At 30.8% G+C, this 21,031-nt stretch overlaps 1 protein-coding gene across 1 annotated transcript in view; it reads right to left on the bottom strand.

Moving 5' to 3' along the window:
- Positions 1-1,585: 1,585 nt before the first annotated feature.
- LOC129225651 (kinesin heavy chain-like) overlaps positions 1,586-21,031 on the bottom strand; it is an 80,024-nt gene continuing 60,578 nt past the window's right edge. Inside the window, exons 13-27 of the mRNA XM_054860125.1 lie at positions 19,680-19,886; positions 17,748-17,897; positions 17,529-17,624; positions 14,775-14,870; positions 12,827-12,944; positions 10,620-10,794; positions 10,380-10,481; positions 9,496-9,556; positions 9,073-9,252; positions 7,269-7,405; positions 6,242-6,321; positions 5,103-5,178; positions 4,891-4,931; positions 3,129-3,209; positions 1,586-1,634 (exon numbers count right to left, since the gene is read on the bottom strand). Coding sequence (XP_054716100.1) covers positions 1,612-1,634; positions 3,129-3,209; positions 4,891-4,931; positions 5,103-5,178; positions 6,242-6,321; positions 7,269-7,405; positions 9,073-9,252; positions 9,496-9,556; positions 10,380-10,481; positions 10,620-10,794; positions 12,827-12,944; positions 14,775-14,870; positions 17,529-17,624; positions 17,748-17,897; positions 19,680-19,886 — 1,623 coding nt within the window. The 3' untranslated portion in view covers positions 1,586-1,611. The remainder of the gene's footprint in view (positions 1,635-3,128; positions 3,210-4,890; positions 4,932-5,102; positions 5,179-6,241; positions 6,322-7,268; positions 7,406-9,072; positions 9,253-9,495; positions 9,557-10,379; positions 10,482-10,619; positions 10,795-12,826; positions 12,945-14,774; positions 14,871-17,528; positions 17,625-17,747; positions 17,898-19,679; positions 19,887-21,031) is intronic.

Here is a 21,031-nt window from a genome sequence, read left to right as displayed (position 1 = left end):
CTTTGCAAAAATATTAAAACATTTCTTCTCCAGCCATTAATGAATAAGTAATTAAAAATGCTTCTTTCCTGAGCCAGTGAATAATATTTTAATTACTCACCATATTGCACAGTACATCATCCTGTACAGCATGATTACAAACACCAACATTAAAAGCTTCACACCTTTAAACAATGCATACCGCGTTTACAGCACCTTGTTGGCGTCGATATTAGTGATAGTTACAAAAGGATTTATGAAGATTTAATGAAGTTTCACTATATATACTTCCAAGATTTATGATTAACCACACATTAAGTAATACTAACAAATTTAAATGCCATACATATACAGCATAATGTTGCAAGTAGTTGTTTTTAAGCAAAGTATTTCACACAATGAATGAATTTCTTTCGTTAATGGAACTAATATGAGGCAACATGAGTAAACTTAAGCACGATTTACTCATATACTATTGTGGTGAGAAAAAGAGTCCTAAATTTAAAACAAAATATAAAAGGCCCTAGTGCTGAGTTAGTAAACAATTTTGTGTGTGTTGTTTTCCATTTACTTTATAACTAATTTAAATTTTAAGAAAATTAACAGCAATACAGTTCTAGTTCAAACTTGTCTAATTTTCTTAAGAAATGATAAATAGGAAGCTTTTGTATGACAGTAGTATAAACAGGCCCTTCATTTAAGGAGGTCAGGAGGCATAGGTGTGCACACGGGGGTCAACAGGGGTACCGTGGTACCCCCATTAGAACATAGAAATGAAAATTAATACAAATTCTAAAATTTTACATTTTTAGGTTCATTAATTTCTTACCTCATACGCTTTTTTACTCATAAGATTTGAAAATTTTCCTTAAGCGAGCAAGTATGGGAGCCTTTCCTAGCGCAATTTCAACCTCCTGGTACAGTGGTACCCCCATTTCTGAAGCCCTGCGCACGCCTATGTCAGGAGGAACAATTGCTCTCCTGTGACTTTTTAAGTAAAATGCGTATGTGTGTACATGTGTGTGTATTTTGTAGCCTTTTCATGTTTTATGTATTGAGAATGTACCTCCTAGTAAACACTGAAATGATGGGCATGAGTATAATGCAAAATTTATTATAATCTTAATTCATTGACAAAATTATGTCTTTAAATAAGCTGGAATATTAAGAAAATATATTATTACCATTAAAACTTTTTGAACATCAAAGCAAAATAGTAGCACTAAAGACATAAATTTAATGTATATAAATAGATGTATTTACAAAATATATTTCGTTTTGAAAATATTGATTTTAAATGATGCAGTTTCTGACATTGTTACAGAATGTTATCACTTATTTCACACTGATGAATTTCACTAAAACTTCAAAACTCAAACTACTACAACACAATAGCAAGTCTAAAATATTTTTTTTTCCGAAGTAAAAAACTATTTTATCCTGCTAATCAAATAATTGTGGTGCAAGTATATCTCTGAAGCGGGTGTAGTCAAGAAATGAAGTGAATCTGCAGGACAATACTTTCTACGAGTGTTGATCTAACAGGCAGTTTATATATATTAGGTATTTATGAAACTGATAAACAGAGAAAGTTTTTCTTCCCAGTGGCAAATATCACAAAAGCTCTTTCCTTTAGTTGACATTTATTTCTTCAGCTAGAAAAAAAACGAAATAAAACAATATACTATCCAACTGAAAATTGCAGTCATAGTCAAACAATAAAATCCATAAAGTAAAACATTTGTAGGATCAGAGGTCTTGCTAGGGTTCTCTTCACAGTATGAATATATTCCTTGACATTTTTTAGAGGAGTAAAATACGAGAAAATAGTAAAATCCATATAATAATTTTCCACAAAAAAAAAAAAAAAAAAGATGAAATGGAAGATGGGTTGGTAAAAATTTGATTTTTAAGATTTTGAATGATTGGCATTTTGTATACAAATCCTCATATAAATAATAGTCGATGATCGAGTAACCGGCGTGTTTCAACAATGAAACTGGCGCAACGGAATGATAATTTGATCATATGAGGTGGTGAGAAGCAAAGGGATGCAAGTGGACTATTTTAAGTTTCGAGTAAAACGTGTTTAAAGATTAGATCCTAGGTTGGCTTTCATTGAAATTTTCTTCTAAATCAAGCTGTACAGCAGCATCCACCAGGGCTACTAGTACTATATCTTGCCCCAAGACAGAGGAGAGGTTCACCTACCATTTGTACTGGTTATCTCCAACTTTTTAATTTTGCCACTTGCATCCCTTTGCTTCTCACTACCTTATATGTTTTGGTAACGTTTAACATGCAAGGAAAAGCTTCATTGTGACAAGGCTGCTTGATCTTAACAGTCTTACCAGTAAAACTTAACAGTTTTACTGGCAAGACTGTGTCATTTCAGGGTAATGAAGAAACAAAAAAGCGGTCAACTATGAATGCTATCTACTGGAGTTTAGAGTTCATCCAGGGGTGTTAAGGTTAAAATTTCAACTATCAAAATATCACCAAACAGGCAATTGCTTCGTTCAAATGTAGAAACAATTTTCACCCGTCATACCAAGACGGCCCATTTTCTTGTAAATAAATAAAAGGCAAAATAATTACAAGTAATATTCCTATAGCTTGAACCTTCTCCCCTACCCATTTTTCAAAACGCAATTTGTATTCAAAAAACAAAACAAGAAACTATGCTATACTTACTTTTAATTTTTTTAGAAAAAAATATTTTGTCTTTTTGACAACACTGGGTTATAGTTGGGTTAGCACATACACAAATACAATACAGCTAGTTTATTTTTTGTGTGTGAATTTTTACATATTGGATGAAATTCAGTCTATGTATGCATCAAAGTAAGTTTCAAAGACTATAATGCTTCCAAACTTCTTTAATTTGAAATTCAGCCCTTGCGTCACATATCAATAAAGTGATGTGAACACGAACAACAACATATCAACTGAGTGATACAAAAAAAAAAAAAGAAAAAAGAAAATGGGTTTGAAAATTTGTACATTATGAGCTATGCAAGTTTTAAGGGTGTTACTTTGAGCATTAGACTTGTTGTAGAAATTATATCACAACACCAACAAGATAATATGAGTGAGTATTACAAAAAACAACAAATTGAAATAATTTTGTGAATACATTTTATACTTACGTTTTTCAACGAAATTCCTCTCATTGGAAATTTTATCAAAGGTTTTGATAGGAGTAATTTCAATATCACTGATAATTTTCTCTGAAATAAATGTAAGTACATCATTGGAAACATTGTAAAAAATAAGAAAGTTACAGTAAAAAATGCTACAGTGGCCGCTACTTATATAAATCACATTTGTTCTAAACAGTTTTGATTACATAAAGCGGCTGATTCAATAAAGCGGTTAATTCAATAAAGTGGCTAATTCAATAAAGCTGGATTTTGTTCTGTTTTTGACGATTCTATTCATTAAAGCAGTTGATTCAATTAAGCGACGTCTGCTGTACAAGAAATGAAATTATTCACTGACATTAATGAATGATAAATTTGGCAGTAAATCATTAACCTGCCAGCAATGTAAAACCCTTAAAATCACAAAAGAAAAACAATAAATCAGTTTTATAGAGAGGATTTGAATTGGGGTAACAAAAAATAAGGTATGCTATATAAATGTTTTGGATAAAGTTGGATAGCAAAAAATGATGACTGTTTAAATTTATGATGGCCAACTAATATCTTTAAAAAGTTAGGCACCACAAATAAGAACACAATACAAAATCTCTGTCACAAAGTGAAACTTTTAGATGCAAAATAACGACCCCCCAAGTTCAAACCCTACTAAGAATCTCTCACGGACCCATTATTTCTGCTGTGTCATTGAGTAGAGCTTTTTTTTTCTTTTTAAGCCTTAAAATATGCATTTGGGAAACTAATTTCATTTTAAAAGTGTAATCTAAAATATCAACATTTGCACAGCATTGTTCAATTTTTTTTAATTTGCAGTTAAAATTGAGGCAATATGGGCGAATTCAAAATTATTTCCTTTCAAACACTAAACTAATTTTACAATATTTCTTAGATTATAATTCAGATTAATGTACCATTCCTATAAATTTATTTAAAACAGTTTTATCCATTGGTTTTGATGATGTATGTGGCAAAAAAAAAAAAAAAAAAAAAAAAAAAATCTACTTGTAGCATATTGCTATTCCCAATTCATTGAGATTTCCACAATCCACATTTTGAACAAAATGCCCTGTTTCTAATTTTCTTCTTAGTAATGAATTTCGTTTTTTGAGGTCCATAACACTATTAGTTAAAAATTATATAATAATTAAAAAAAAAAAACATTTTGTTGATGCTAATCTTGAAGAAAAAGTATGCATTTTTTTTTTTTTTTTTTTTTGCAGTAGAATTGCTAAACAATTATTTATTATACTTATCTTTGCTTATAGATCAGAAGTGCAAATGCATAAAATTTGGATTTCTGATTGAAAAGTACTGCACAAATCTATGAAGATATTTATATGGTATGGACTTTTACGGGTTTGAAATTTAATTTTACATTCAGTCCATCATGTATGATTGTTGCTTTGCAAAAGAAGGCAGAAGATATTTTAAATTATTCTTTGGAAAAAAAAAGCAAAAAATTACATGAGAAAATTAACGAAGCATTAAGCTACAAGCTTTATTTTAGAAACTTTCATAATAATAAATTAAATACTTTATAGGAATTTTTATCTTTAACTGCATTTAGATATATGATTGGAATCAATATTTATTGGTTTATATTTTTGCAGTCTTGCAATGTTATTTTGTAGCTACAGGTAAGAAATATTTTTTGACTACAAAATGTTATATAAAATACATAACCTAAGCAGGCCAATTTCAATTGTGATTCATTAACATTACATATATCAATCACGGAAATGAAACATACCAGAAACAATTCGCCTATTATCATTTCTTCCTAAATTAGCCCTAGAGAGAGAAAATATATAAATTAGAATTACAGAGAAATAATTAATCGACAATTTAATACTTCAAAATATGAATTCAAAAATGTAAATGCATCACATTATATATATATATATATATATATATATATATATATATATATATATATATATATATATATATATATTTTCTTACATGTTTAGCATGGGAATGATTCCTGTTCTAAAACCAGCACCCACAAGATGAGGTTGACCAGCACGAATAGGTTTAGCTGTAACAAATAAGAAAACAATGTTTGAAGGGCAACTGCTCACATACACAATTATCAAAGGAAAAAATTCATCGACATGTTGGTCACGCAATTTGCTTGCATAAGGCAGAGATAAGCAAATGGATGTAAGTGGCAAAATTAAAGTTTAAGTAAGACATGTGCAAAGTTTAAACTGGTTTTCATTGAAATATTTTTCTAAATCATACTGTGTAGCAGCAGAACCTGCCAGGGAAACTAGCACCACAAAAGAGATACAAGTTCCCCTATCAATTGTACTAGTTATCTTCTAAGTTTTAATTTTGGCATTTACACACTTTAGCTTCTAGGTGCTGCATATAAGGTTAGAAATAAATACTTAAAAAACCGTCACAAAATTATTTTAACGAAAAGTATTAGAAATTTATAAAACAACCTATTTTACTGGTATAAAGCAAGATTTGAGTAAACTATAGCAAATGGTTGATTATGGAGTTTTGAAGCAAAAACTATACTAGGGTGCAAAATGTTGTTATTATTATTATTATGTTTAAATATTTAGAATAGAGCTTATGAAAATTCAATAATAGGAGGAGAATGCTTTGTCTTTTTAAAACATAATACTCAGTAAAAAAAGAGGGGGGGGGGATCGCATAATATTTTATTAACACTTTGTTTACTACAAAAGAAATCCAAAGAAAGAAATATAGCAGAAGTGTACATTTTACTGAAACTATCTCTTACACCAGATCTAGAATGATGTAATCAAAGTTATCGCTAAAACATTCTATTGAGTCTGCAAAAGTTATGAAGAAATTAAAACAGCATCATTAAATTGTTAGAAATATTTAAATAGAAGTAATAAAACAAAGAAAAACTTTAAAATGTATACGAGAGAATGATTATAGTTTGGACACAAATATCAATTTATTGTCTTAGTTTTATTTATATTTCAAAGGTGCTAGGTACATTTTTTGAGGATAGGATAAGGAGTACATCTGAGCCAATACTGTTAAAAAAATAAAACTATAATAGTTTCAAAACAATAAAAGCAAAAAGATTAACTAAGAGAAAAGAACATATTTACCAATTTGTGCCATATGACCCCTTCTAGCTAAATTCTTTTGACGCACAGCTTCTTTTATGCGATCCACTTCATATTGATACCTGAATGGAAAATAATCAACACAATCTTTTCATTTTATCTTCAAGAACATAAAATGATTAAATACTAATTTACTAAGAAAACAAAAGCTTTTTCTGTGAATAATATTTATAAGCAGATATATTTAATCATTACAATAGAACATCCTTCCCCCAAACATTATTTAAAAAAATTTTGGTAAGCAAAAATCGCTCTAGTTGGCACATTCAAACTTGTATGCCATGTAGGTTGTAGAACTAATGGTAGCAGCTTCAACAAACTAGGTTTGTCAACTTTCTGTTATTTTGAACCTGTGTGATTCAAAATATCTATAGCTTGTTCAATACCATTATTTCTTTTTGTCCTATTGCTCCCATGACACTGACATATTTGTATCAACAGTTTTGAAAATTTCAGATTGGTACCCAATTTCAGGTATGCTGATTTTGCAGCACTTAGGAAGAGTTTAAACGATATATTTTTTTCCCTTCAAGCTTGGAAAATGATGATGCTGATCTTTAAAGGGCAGAGTTCAAGGGAAAATTAGGAAAAAAAAAAGAGAGACTAAGAGACTAATAGTCATGCTGAGAGAGGATATTACATCGTAAGACTTGGAGTGATTTTAAGTATTTAGTAGGGATTAAGAAACAAGAATTAGAACAATGGCTTGCAACTTATAAAGCTGAGCCATTGTGAAAAACTGAACTTTAAAAAATACTGTTCATCTTGTATGACAAGCTATAAGGTGCAGCGAAACAGAAAAGAAAAACATTTACCCAACAAAAAACACTCTGTATACATAAAATGCATATTTACACATGGTCCTACAGCAGAATTAGATCTATACCAGTTCTATCACTCAGGTAGGAAACATTATTTCAAATGAAAATACAATTATACTTTTCTTAGTACTTTAAAAAAGAAATGTAAGAACTACTGCAATAATATTTCAAAATTCACACATATTAACCTTTTACGGTCTCTCATAGCACTTTCCTTTGCTTCTTTCAGAGCTGTTTCTAAGGATTTCACTCTATCCATGGTTGCACGTAACCTTTTTTCCAGTTTCGGTAACTCACAGCGCAGATCAGCATTGTCTCGAACAAGCTGCAAATGAAAGAGAAAGTAAATTATGCAATCTTCCATTATGTCTAATTGTATTTAACTAACTCGAATAAAACTGTAGGGGGTCCTCTGTTTATGCTTATGAGCACATTAAGCTACACAAAAAAATTAAAGAATAAGTTCATTAAAAAAATTAATAAAATAAGATAATAAAATTAACTATGCTAGCCACATTTTTTTGTCAATTTCTGAATTTCTTAGCTCAGGCTCTTTTCAATGCATCAAAGTAAATGAAAAAGTTAAAGATATTTTTTGATAAGAAATACATTCAGGCTCTGGCAAAAAGACCTCTGATTGGGTGACACTTGAACGATTCTACTAATTAGAATAGGGATACTCGATAAGGATTGTTGGTGTAGCGCCATTCTAAGAATTTCTCTTAACTCCTATTTAAATCCAAATAAAAATGGGCTTGTCCAAGGTCAAAGATCCTTTTGCCAAAGTCTAAATATAGTTCCTCCTAGAAAAAGCTTTAATAAGTTGAAAGTTTGGTACCTTTATTACTTGCAAAACAGTTTACTGTGCCTAGTGCTATTGTATGGAATTTTAAAGTGTTAAAATGCGTAAGGACAATCTTGATTTCTCTTTCTTATTGAATGTAATCTCTGCATTATGAAAGTTATGTAGTTTTTATCTTTTGTGGGACATGGGACAAAAGTTTATTAAGGATTAAGTTTAAGTAGCAGAATATGATTAATGATGTGACTGGGCAGGGAGGGTTACAATAATTTCAGTAATGCATTGAATACTCTGGAGGTTGGTCAAAGTGACCTTCTCCTTTTCCCCTTCTGTGCACATGGGGTTTAATGCCAGTATGTTTATTATTATTTTTTAATGAATAATCATCTCAATGATCAAAAAAGTAATGAAAATGTTATTCCCCTACGTACTAACATATTTATGCTAAGTAGGAGTTTTAGATAAGTGTAATAGTAAAAAAGCTTAGAAATCTCTTATGGGTTGTTTCACTGCTCAAGATTGGATAAAAGGGAGGGGCAATGGGGGCAATCGCTTCTCCCTTGAGCGACCCTGCACCGGCAATTTTCCTAGTTGAAGTCTTGTTTTAGGCGAACTTTGATGAGGGGAGAGGGTCTAAAATTCCTCGGAATTATTACAAAATTGAAGTTTTAAAACAGAGTTTTTGTATAGGTACCTTTTTTGATACGAAACGTTTGGGGGGGTTCCTTGGCTAAATCTTTATATTTTAGTTGTTATGGATAAAATAATGTAGCAGATCCCCCACCCAAGCATGAAAAAACTAGACATGTTGTAAAAAGTCAGTTAAAAAATCAGTTGTCCCTTCCTTGAAACATTTCTGGATTCGTCCTTGTTGCTGCTTCAACTCAGTTTAGCTTGATTAGTTTTTAAAACCCACGCCTAACTAGTAAGTGTATTAAAGGAGAGTAACAGCAATCTTTTCATTAATATTATATGAAACATGAAGAAAAATTACAGACTTAATTTTACAATAATTAGAGGACTGATTTTCATACAAGAAGTTTTGGAAAATAAAAAACAAGCACTGAAACTGATTTTCAAATAACCGTGAATAGCCATGAGATTGCTGAAGCATTTCTCTGGAATGCTAAATCTATTGAATGAAAAGTAAAGCATTCTAAATTTTTGCACTTTTACAAGTAAATACTGACCTGTTTGTGGACTTTAGTCAGTTGATCAAGATTGTTTTCAAGGAAAGCTATTTTTTGCTTCTGAGCTGGCGTACCATTGCCCTCTTCATTATCCTCTCCCAAGGCTGATTTCTTCACCCTGCTTTGAAGATCTTGAACAAAGAGCTTGCGTAAATTATGTAGAGTCTGTAATTCTTTCAACTGGAAAACGTAAATTAAAAAAATGAGAACAAAAGCTATTTATAACCATACAATTGAATTAAATAGACTACAAAAATTATTAGTTTGCTCAACTGCTTGCAGTATGATAAGAACAACCTACAGTAAATATCTTACTCGAATTGGCTTTATATTTTCTTTAAATCGTTACAAATAAGTTAAGTAATGTGATGTTTAATAATGTTTCCTTTGCAATTTTTTCTAAGAACTTAATATAATACTTACAACAGTTTCTTCAAGGCCTTTTAGATCTTGACGTGCTTGTTCCCTTCGTTCATTCAAAAATCTAAACAAAGTTTAGAAATATATATTAATTGCTTAGGTAAAGATTACATGAGAGATTTAAAAAAGTAATATTCCTAGAGAAAAAATAAAATATTTAGTATCAAAGAAATTTAAAAGTTATTTTTGTTCTCCAAACAGAATAAGTTATAAGTAATAGTAGTTGCTAGCATGAATAAATCATTGGTCAATATATTTCTTAATATAATTGCCCCTTCCAAACCCAACAAAATGATGGGCCTGCAAAAGACTAACTGTGGGATAAGACTCTGTATGCTGACTTGATTTGAGACCTAGAATGAAGAAGTCTCAAAAGAAATTAAAACTGTAATCTTTCAAATTGAGAAGAATCTGGGCTTAAAAAAAATCATCATGATTTAATGAAAACAATCTTAGATTCTGCCATTATCAATATCATTTTCACCTTATATGGAGTAATTGCACTGAAAATTATAAAGTTAGAGCACTTCTTGAACTAAGTTCCCAATCATTTCATTAAAAAAGCAGAATCGAAAACTTCTTTCTGCTTAAATAATTTCTTGATTAATTTAATTGTATTAACGACAGATTTGGAAGTAAACTTACTTATCTGCAGGACAATTTAATCAATCTGTTGCAAACTCAAAGGACGATAATTTAATTTGGAAAGAAAAAACAAACTCTGTAATTTGAGTAATCATGTAATTAAATCATTAATGAAGAAAAACTTAGTAGATACTATAACATAAAACACACTATACTATAACAAATAAATCTATATAGCTGAAAAATACAGATTAGTAAAGTAATGACGACACATTATAATTTTTTAGCATACAGTTACTTACGTAAGTTCTTTTAATTTATTGCTTTGTATGCTTTCTTCCCGTTTTAATTTTTCATATTCTTGTTGAAGACGCTCCTGAGCCAGAGAAAGCTTTTGATTCAAACTAAAAGGTGAAAAAATCAAATTATTGAAATGTTTCATTATAGTAAAAATATAAGTCGGAAAATTTGTAACTCAAAGTAATAATTAATCAAAGGAAAATATAAATAATTGACATGAGACAAAGAAATTTCAAACATACTCTCTGAGTTTATCGATTTGGGTTTCTTTTTCAGCTATTTCATCGCGTAAAGTAGACAACTGCTTTTGATGCGCCTCTCTATGTTTCTCGATCTGCTGCTCTAAAGCCTCTTTCATTTTTTCTGCTGAATCCTTTAGTTTTTCCTTCTCCTTAGAAGTCATTATGTGCATCTCTTCTGCAAATGGAAACAGACATATTTATTGTTTTCAAAGTTACCAGATGTAGGTTGTTTTAAAATAGTATTGCCACATATTTTTGGGCAATGGGGTTGTTTCCTTCAGTCAAAAGTACTAATTTTAGTCACTGAAATTGATAGAATAAGCAAAAAAGAAAAAAAAAGAAAAAACATGGACCCAGAAAATTCTTTTATTTTCCCAACAGTTATTTTTTAATTATTTTTTTAAAATGTCCGATTTTGCAAACAAGGCGTGGTCTTGATGACGTCACAAATGACGCTCTTTGACGCATTTTGTACCGCGTTTCCACGTTATAATAATTAAGAAGCGAATTAAAATTGCGCTCTACGCTTGTTATCAACCATATTGTTCCCAATACACGAAAGTAAAGATGCAAATTAAATATTTTGCTCTGTGAATGGTAACACAGAACGGCATTTCATCATTTGTGATGTCATCGGCATATGCGTTTAAACAATGAAAGCACTCCGATTTAGGCAATTTTTTAAAAATATAACAACTTAAACAAATTATTTAAAAATGGTCAGATCCTATGTTTTTAAGCATGCTCTTTCAGAAAAAATACTTTTAAAATTTTGGAAACTACCCAATTTAAGTCAAGGTATTGTAAATTTTTGCTTCTATGGGATAAACTTAAAAGTATCAAAACACAATCATTATTAATTTTATTAGATTGCGACATTAGATGAAATACAAAAAATATGTACATAATGAAAATAAAAATTATCTAAGCAATATACAGGATTATTCTAAAATTATAACACACATGTAGAGGGTAAAAAAAATTAAATAAAGGATTTGTTTAGGAATTCACAAATTCATAAACAGAAATGTCTGAGAATAAAAATGGCAAATGATACATATAGGATTATTCTCTACAGGCTTGGGAGGGTATATATAAAAAAATCTGATACTACAGATAAAATTTAAAATTTGCCAAAAAAAAAGATGAGAAATCTGTTTTAGTATAAAAATATTATATGTAATTCAGATTTGAAAATTAAATAAATGATGCAAAATATCAGGGAAGATATACATCAACGCGTGCAAAGAATTTTTGATTACAACGAATTCCTCATTGTCATCATTCTGTAAACGTAGTAATTGTTCACTGAAAATTCTTTTCAAGAAACTGGCAGAACTTAAGATAGGGGAAACTTAGAGAACAATATTAGCAGAGGTTACCAAGTTTAAGAAAAGGAGAAAATAGGTGAAAGTTATAAACTTTTAGATGGTTAAAAGCAGGCTTAATTTCTACCAAAAGAAGTGCAGGAGCCTCGTAGTCTCTGCCTAAAATTGTTAAAATTTGTATAAAAGTGAAAAAAAGTTTGACTTCTGTAAACTCCTGTGCAAATTGAGGCCTGGTTAAAAGCCTGGAAATTTCTAAAAACAATTAAAGAAAATACATAAAATACACTGCCAGCTCAGTCATTCCATTTGAGGACTGCAGTTTAATGCTTTTTAAGCACTCATCAGCCCAGAATAAGAAGTAACTGAACTGGAGGGGGAAACCTCTTAAAGGAGAGAGTGGTAATTTACTGCAAAAAATTTAAGAAAAGTCTGAAGAACCTCAGCCTTCTTTATGCAGTATATATATATATATATATATATATATATATATATATATATATATATATATATATATATATATATATAATATTATAAAGCAAAAGTGCCCCTAGGGGGGGGGGCAAAAAGGGGGCTCAAGTACCCCTCTTAAAAATTAGTACTTCCTTGCTTTTAGTATTTTTTTCTTTGCAAAAATGTAAAAACATTTCTTCTCTAGCCATTAATGAATAGGTTACTAAAAATGTCATATTTTAATAACTAATCTGCAATGAAATCAGTTTCCATGAGGAAAATATCCTGCTAAACCATGGGGAAAATATCTGAGCCCCCCCTAACAATTTTGCATTTGGGCGCCCTTTTTATAAAGAATAATCCTGTAAATTCCTTTTGAAATCAAATTAAATTTATGTTGAATAGAGAGAGACAATATTAGAGTTATACCAGCAGCTTTTAGTTTTGCACATTCTTCATTCAAACTGTCAACAGCTTCTTCCAGATTGCGTTTCTTAGCATCAACATCTCTCATGGACTCTTGCAAGGACTTCATTTTTGCTTCATACTTAAAATAAAATGAATGATCATAAATAAGTAAATAATTATATGCAACATGGTAGCTTATTAGGTATATCAGTTCAAATTTGAAAATATAACACAAGAAATTAGCTTTGTATCGAAACGTTTATTGATTCATAAAGTAGACATGCTTGATTAATTATGGAATGTTATGCAAACCAATAAGCCATGTGGTGAAGAGGTTCCATATTGAATCTTTTGACAAGACGTCCAAAGAATTTCTGGAAGTTAGTTAGCAAATTTGGCAACAACATTCAGGGATATATTCAGTAAATTACTGCCCATTAGCCAGGGCTAAAGCAGGAATACATGAAATACACTGCCAGCACAGTCATTTCCAGCTGAGTACTGCAGTTTGGTGCTTATTAGCACTCATCAGCCTGGCATAGGAAAGTGACTGAGCTGGAGATGGAAAATCTCTTAAGGAAGCCAAGAGTGCCAAACAAACTGGTAGCTAATATAATTAGCACAGACCAGGCGAGTGACCAAAGCAATGGTTCGGTTCAACTCGATGATTGAAGGCAAGGCAAGGTATATTCAGTAAATTATTTTCTGGGCTGATGAGTGCTTAATTTATTGAATATACCATGTCTTGCCTTCAGTCATCGAGTTGAACCGAACCATTGCTTCGGTCACTCGTCTGGTCTGCGCTAATTATATTAGCTACCAGTTTGTTTGGCACTCTTGGCTTCCTTAAGAGGTTTTCCATCTCCAGCTCAGTCACTTTCCTATGCCGGGCTGATGAGTGCTAATGAGCACGAAACTGCAGTACTAAGCTGGAAATGACTGTGCTGGTGGTGTATTTCATGTAATATGCAAGGGTGCCCATTCCCCCTCCCCCAAGTTCGATGGCGCAAATCCCCCCTCCCCCCCCAAAAAAAATTCTCAACCCTCTTTTCCTATTTTATTTTTTATCTCTCATTTTTATTTATTTATTTTTAAAAATATATTTCATTAAATTTATATTTATTTATTTATTTACTTTTAATTGTTATTATTATTATCATTTCATTAGAAAAGTTCTGTTCTACACCAATGACTTACACACACACAAACTAAATAAATAAATAAAATGAAATATAAACAGAATCAAATTAAAATAATAATAATTTTATAATTGAAATTAAAAATAAATCAATAAATAATTCAGACAGAAAAGAATGTTGAAGTTTTAAACTAGTAGTTTACGTTATGGTATGACAGTGTTTCCCATCCCTTTTACTTTTACAGAAACTGTTTGACTACCTCTAAGTTCCCAGGAACTTGAACATCTGTGCACAATTTCTTTCAAATGTTTGTTTTACTGAGTATGTACATTAAAAAAAAAAAAACACAGAATATAAAATAGAATACACAACAATCTGTAGCAACTATGTTAGAAGTTGAAGAGAAAGCATTTAAAGATGAATCAGCATTATTAAAGAGAGAGAAAAGACACCATTAAAAAACCAATGCTAAAAAAAATGCAATTCTAGGGTTCCCAGAAACACTTACTTTGAATCGTTACTATATGGCATGAGACACAATACTGTTAAATCCTGATTTTTGAGAAAATTCGACAGCATAAATATTTTTTTTTTTTTAAAAAAAGGTTGAATATTAAAACTGGTGTTTCTAATCTTTTTCACACAAAGAGAAAGTGTGCATGAATTGTACCTAAAGGGCACGGAAATTTACAGCATTAAAATGTAATTTTAAACAAAACAACATTCGAAATATTTTACTTTCAAACAGTTAAGAGAGTTTAGAATTATAGTTTTATCTATTTCTATTTTCATACTAATAAAGAGTGTCTTATTTAAACACTACCACTTACCTGGCTGATCAACAGACGACCTTCAGCTAACTCTTTTTCATTTGCTTCAATTTTTTTGTTGCAGTCAGCTTGGAATGCTTCTAACTGGTGACAACGCTGCAAAAAAATATGACATAACTTTAGTGATGTTTGAATATATTTGGTAGTGTAAAACTAATAGTAAATACACAAATAAAGAAAAAAAAATATTTGGGCAGTGTGAGGACTGCAACAAGTAGGCTGCTTCAATGTAAATGCTGGATTAAGTCCACATAAGACTTAAGTTAAAAAAATACAGGGTGTTAAGTTTTTATTTGGGTCATTCTTCAAAAAGTAACATTTCTGTCACATGCCTTTTACGGAAAAAACTTTAACACTAGAAAGACGGAGGGGCCTGTGTGGCCCCTCTCATAGTTTGTTGTTTAATAACTCGGATAATGTCTAACGGAACGTAATGTAACTTCCTGACTTTTCATTATATGACACTATTTGAATGCTTCTTTAATCATTTTATCATACGCCTCATAGTACTGTAAATATTGATCCTTATACCTAGAAAGACAGGAGGGGCCACAGTGGCCCCTCAACTTTTTTACAATTAAAAAAAATTTTTTTTTCGTTTCTCCTAATTGTTCTAGCATAAAAAAAGGCCCTTCTCTCTAGTTTAACCTGTAACTTTCGCTTTATACAGCCAGTTGGATATCCAAATGCTGTAAACAGTACTGACTGCTTACCAGCCTAATGGTAGCCATTGCTCTTGAAAAGAAAAACTGATCCAAGCTTTTGGCCAGTATAGAGAGAAACACTACAAATAATTGCATACTAAGTTTTTATTTAGTCATGAAAGAAGGTGCATTGGGCATGTGGACACACTCAGGAAGAATTTTTAAAATAATTCACCCCAAAAATGGGTAGGGGCCACACTGGCTCCTTCAGTCTTTCTAGGTATACAGAAAATGTCAGTCGTTCTAGTGTTAAGGAACAATTCATTTAACAATGCTTTTTAATTTTATCAAAAATATATCTATTTAAACCTGCCAACAATTTTTTACAATAATAATTTTTATTTTAGTATATTTTTGGTTCACACCATGTACTGTTTTTTTTTTTTGTGACTGTTTATGTTGCTTAATAACTTGTTTAATTAAAAGTCTATGCTTATTTATTTAGTATTCCTTCACAAGTGTCTCAAATACTAATTGTTTAAGTATATTTAATTTTTTAATACTGTGTTTTAGTTCGTTTTAGTAGGATAAGGAGTCATGTCACAATAAATTCTCACCTCTGTTACCTAAACACAAAATGCCATCCCTCATTAACACGTGGCAGTAATGACATCAATTTCTTTCCCATGATACAAGGGAGCACTCTTGTTTATTTTCAGCCATAAAAAAAGTTGTGAGATTTTTTGTTGACAAACAAGATGGATTAAAAAAAAAAAAAAAACAAACAAACAAACAAAAAAAACAAAGACTTCTCACCTCTGTGAACTTGAATTTCAGGGATGTAAATTAATGTAAAAAAAAGGAGTGATCATATTTTCATATGCTTAACAGGTGCAGATTGTAGCAATGAAAACACAAAATATTTCCCTGAAAAATGTATCCATTAGGCCTACATTAATGGAAAATTCCTCACCTTTGTGAATCTCACCTTCATGACAGACCTTATCAATGTCATTATTTCTGAGGTGAAAAGAACTGATGGAGGGGAAATACATCAATCTTAGGCATTCTACCAAAATTATAAATTGCCAGTGCATTCTCAAATTTACTAAATACTATTTTTAACACACATTTGAACTAAAAAGATAACTGCTAATTAATCCACACCATTATTAATTAGGAGAGCTTAATATTAGATTGCCACTAACTATTAAAATAGCTCATTGTTTCCACAATTAACAAAATTACTACTTTGATATTAAATTGGCCTCAATTTTCAAACGTTAGTAGTTTTTCTTTTTATTTCATTTCCATGAACAAGGCATTATTTTATTTATGAGTAAAATAGTTGGAAAATAGCTGGGCCATTGTTTATGGTTACTTCTAGTAGGCAACATTTTCATTTAAGAATTAAAAAAAGAAAACAAAAGGCTTCGAAATTGGAAAATATTTGTGCTCAAAAGTTACGTTTTCTGGAGTCCATTTGTGTCTGAGTACAAAGTTGATTTCCTGGCACTCAACAATGTACACTAAAATTTTATTGCATTTGAAATTAAGAAACAACAGTGTGATTGGTGTTCAGTAAGAAATAAGGGAGAGGGGGGGGGGGGTATTGTGTCAACTGTTACATGTTAAATTTTTTTTATAATGAACCTAAAGTTGTAAAAATTCAAACCTAAGAAAGTTCTTAAAATTCAAGTAAAAACAACCATAAAATATTTTTAAAATAATACAAGAAAAGATTTGCATAACAAATTAATGCATATAGTTATGCAGCTGCTCAAGATTTATTATTAGAAAAAGAGAATTGTGCAAGAAAACATTTATTTTTAATTCTTTAGATTAAAAAAATGAAATTTCAAAAAATTACTGTCATTCCCACTTTTTCACTGTGAAATGATACATTAAAAACTAATTTGTCATTTAATGAATACTGGTATTTCAAAGTTAATTAAATAAAAAAATATATTTATTAATAGGGATAATACTCTCTGTTCTGAATAACAGTAGTGTACAAGTTAACCACACTGAAATTCATTTAAAATGTGCAGAATCTTTCATTTTCTAAAAAATGTTCTTAATTTAATACAATCATCGAAATAGAACATACTGTTGTGAGAGCCTTCACTTCTGATTTCATTTTGCTGATAAAGAGCCTTGCAACTGTAAATTCTTCTTCAATTTTCCCAGATACTTCTGCGGAAAACTATACAAAAATATTATAAAAAATGGAATCAAAAACACATAAGTTCATTTACTTCACAAACAAGTGATTCAGAGTAAAAAGTTCTAAGTTTTAATATTAGAAATTGACTCTCAAAAGTATTACTTTGGTTTCAACAGAGTTGTTTCCAAGCACATGTCCAACTTCACCAAGGTCTTTTAAAAGGCTTGTAAGCATTTCAGTGACCCTTTTCCGTTGATGAAGTGTGTGGTCTTTCATTTGTTGCAACTCATTTTGTGCAGTATTCAACTGGGACTGAAAATTAAATGCACAATGTTTATTGGAAATTATCTTAGAAACACATTTTGTGGCATTTGTGGTGCAGTCATAAAAACACAAAAAAAGTTTCAAAGGAAGATGCAATAGATTGTAGACATGTGTAATACTTAACATAGTATTACACATGTCTACAATTGTACAATCTATCTGGTCGTAAGTAATACATAATGTAATACTCACAACCAGGGCTTGACTTTTACCAAAAAAAATTGCGGAAGCCCTAGAGTCCCCCGAAATTATTTTTATGCATAAATAGCTCAGTTTTTTCTTAAAATTTGCATAAAATTGAAAAGAACTGCAGGAGGTCAGCTCTTGTGAGCTCCTATGCAAATTAATCCAAGTTTACGATAGTACTTTGGTATGTCCATTTAAAAAATAATGTAACAAATACAAAACAATAACTATAAGATTCTGCATATACATGGCCTTTTGTCCAACTACCAAAATGAATGAAGCCTTTTTATACAAAAAGTCTCCCATGATAGACAAGGCAGTATCCAGAGGCGGGATTTATGGGTCTTAATCCCCTTTGAAATAATACAAAACTTCGTTAAGTTAAACCAATATCCTCTAATGTACTTCCTCTGGCATACTACTAATATGGAACACTTCCCAAAAAATATTTTTAGGGTATGGTCCTGGTGTGATGGAAAGCTTAAGAATACGTCAAACAAATGCTAATGTGATGGTGCATAAATTTCATTGAAAAGTAAACAAATGTTACTCTCAGTGGAATAATTTAGTGCTCTTTCTAAATTTAGAAATCTTAAGCACTTGATCAGAATTCTTAATAAGAATAATTAAGTGAAGAATTATTCACCATCACAGTAAAATTTAGTTTTGATTTCTGATAAAAATATCTGATTTAGTGCTTATTCTAAATTTAGAATTCTTAAGCATTTAATCAGAATTCTTAATAAGAATGATTAAGTGCTGAATTATTCACTATCTCAGTTAACATTTAGCTTTGATTTCTGATAAAAATACCTGAATTGCGTTGCGTTAAGAATTTTACAAATACCTTTGTGCTTGAAGAGTAAAAGAAAATAAAAGTAAGACATGGATGCAAACACTAAGCTCACTTTTTTCGCATTGAAAAAAAGTTCCTTGTAACCCGTAAATACCTTTATGCAGTTTCCTGCAAATTTTTACCTACTTTTATAGTTTTACCATCTTTAAAATGCTGGAATTGTTTGAAAATAAATATGTGGAAACTACAAGTCATAGCTTTTGAAGTATAAACCATAAAACTCCTATAGCATGAAAGATTTTAGTTACATTAAAAGCGACAAAAATTCAAGGAACAAAACTGCATGTCGTCGCCTCAGAGCAACAGTAGGATATCTTACTGTTGTTCCTGGGATTAGATGTCTTAGAGTTGCTCTGAGGGGACGATATGTGCTTTCATAAAATTGTTTTCCAGAAACAGTAAACATGAGGCAGTGAGGAGCTGATATATGTAAATGGACATTTTCAAGTTTTGAGTAAAAAGCATTTAAAGATAAGGTCTTAGGTAGTCTTTCAGTGATTTTTCTTTTCTAATCATGCTGTATAGCAGCACCCACCAGGGCTACTAGTACAATCTCTTGCTCCAAGACAGAGAAGAGGTTTGTCAACCATTCGTACAGGCTATCTCCAAATTTTTAACTTTGTCACTGACATCCCTTTGCTTCTCACTGCCTCATATAGTTTTTACATTCATATTCAATAATCAATACTTTTTACACAATTCAAGAGAACCATTTACAAAATACATACTAATTTTTGGCTAAGTTCCTCGTTAAGAGTTTCATATTCTCTGTTTTTATTTTCAACTTCTTGAGATTTTTGGTCATAGTTAACTGCCAACTCTTCCAAAGCTTGTAATACTTCTTTCACTTCTTCTTTGGCAGATTCATTTTCTTGTTGAATTCGATTCATTTCTTGTTGAAGTGTTTCATAGTCTTTTCGAGTTGATGTAATTAACTGCAACAAGAAATAATGTTAAAGTTAAATTCTTTAAACTAAAATTTCCAATACTTTGTTGACATTATCTTAAGTTTTTTTTTCAAAAATGGGATAAAATACTAGTTAAGCTCCTACTTTTTTTATACATATATATTATACCTTACAAGATTTGTTTTCCAGTGTTCAAAAATTCTATATTTTTAATTCTAAAATTATATGATAAGGATGAAAATATGTTCTTAAGGTATTGGTAAATATTTTAGCAAAATTTTGTAAACTTGTAACTATTTTACATAGCCTTTATCTTTTAAGAAATCTTTCAGATAGCCACAGTAGGGTAAATATATGTATATATACTTATAAAAAATATTAACATAAAATTTTCTACGAAGTTACTATGCATTAATATTGCAAGGAGCTAAAAATAATCTAAACTACTTTCCTCAAACACAAGTAAATTATTATCCATATTAAAACTGAAGATTGACAGGCGAAATGCAAGCATTAAAGTTTTTGTTTCCTTAAAAATAACCATATTTGAATCCCAAATAACCGGAAAACCTATGAGCTAACTGCTTATAGTGATTATGTACTGTCCAAAAGCGTAGTGGCAACAGTTGGAAATGACGCAATGGATATAAGGCAGTACGAAAGAGCTAAAGTTTCCCTTTTTTACGCATATCATCTCGCCTTGCGTGCGTGGCTGAAACAGTCTCTCGAGTTTCGTTCAAATAGTGAATGTAAGGATGGCCCTTTGGAAGGTTAAGTGCAGATAAATGTTCCTCGCTAAGATGTGAAGTCTCGGCATCACATAAGTGAACCAAGAAACTATCCGAGTCTTCTGCCAGACTAAATTCATCGCTGTGTCGGAAGTAAAGGCCCCATGGACCAGACCTGGGAGCTAATGAACGTATCGGATGGTAGGAAATTGTAAGTCTTGTGGCCCGTGAAAATAGTAGCAGGAATCGGAGTTCGAAGCTACCGGCAGCGGGCAAATCCTCAATTCATTCAGCCTACGCTAGATCTTTGAAGCAAGGTCGAATTGGTGCCTTTTGTACAGCATGTGAGATTTTTAGTGTTTGATGCCTCGTCGTAGAATGCAACCCCTGTGAAGTAATGTTTTAATGTATTACATAAGAACTTTTTAATTTATGCAAATTGTG

Source organism: Uloborus diversus, chromosome 1, assembly GCF_026930045.1.
Source record: "Uloborus diversus isolate 005 chromosome 1, Udiv.v.3.1, whole genome shotgun sequence".
Lineage (NCBI taxonomy): Eukaryota > Metazoa > Arthropoda > Arachnida > Araneae > Uloboridae > Uloborus > Uloborus diversus.
This window is presented reverse-complemented; position numbering and strand designations above follow the sequence as displayed.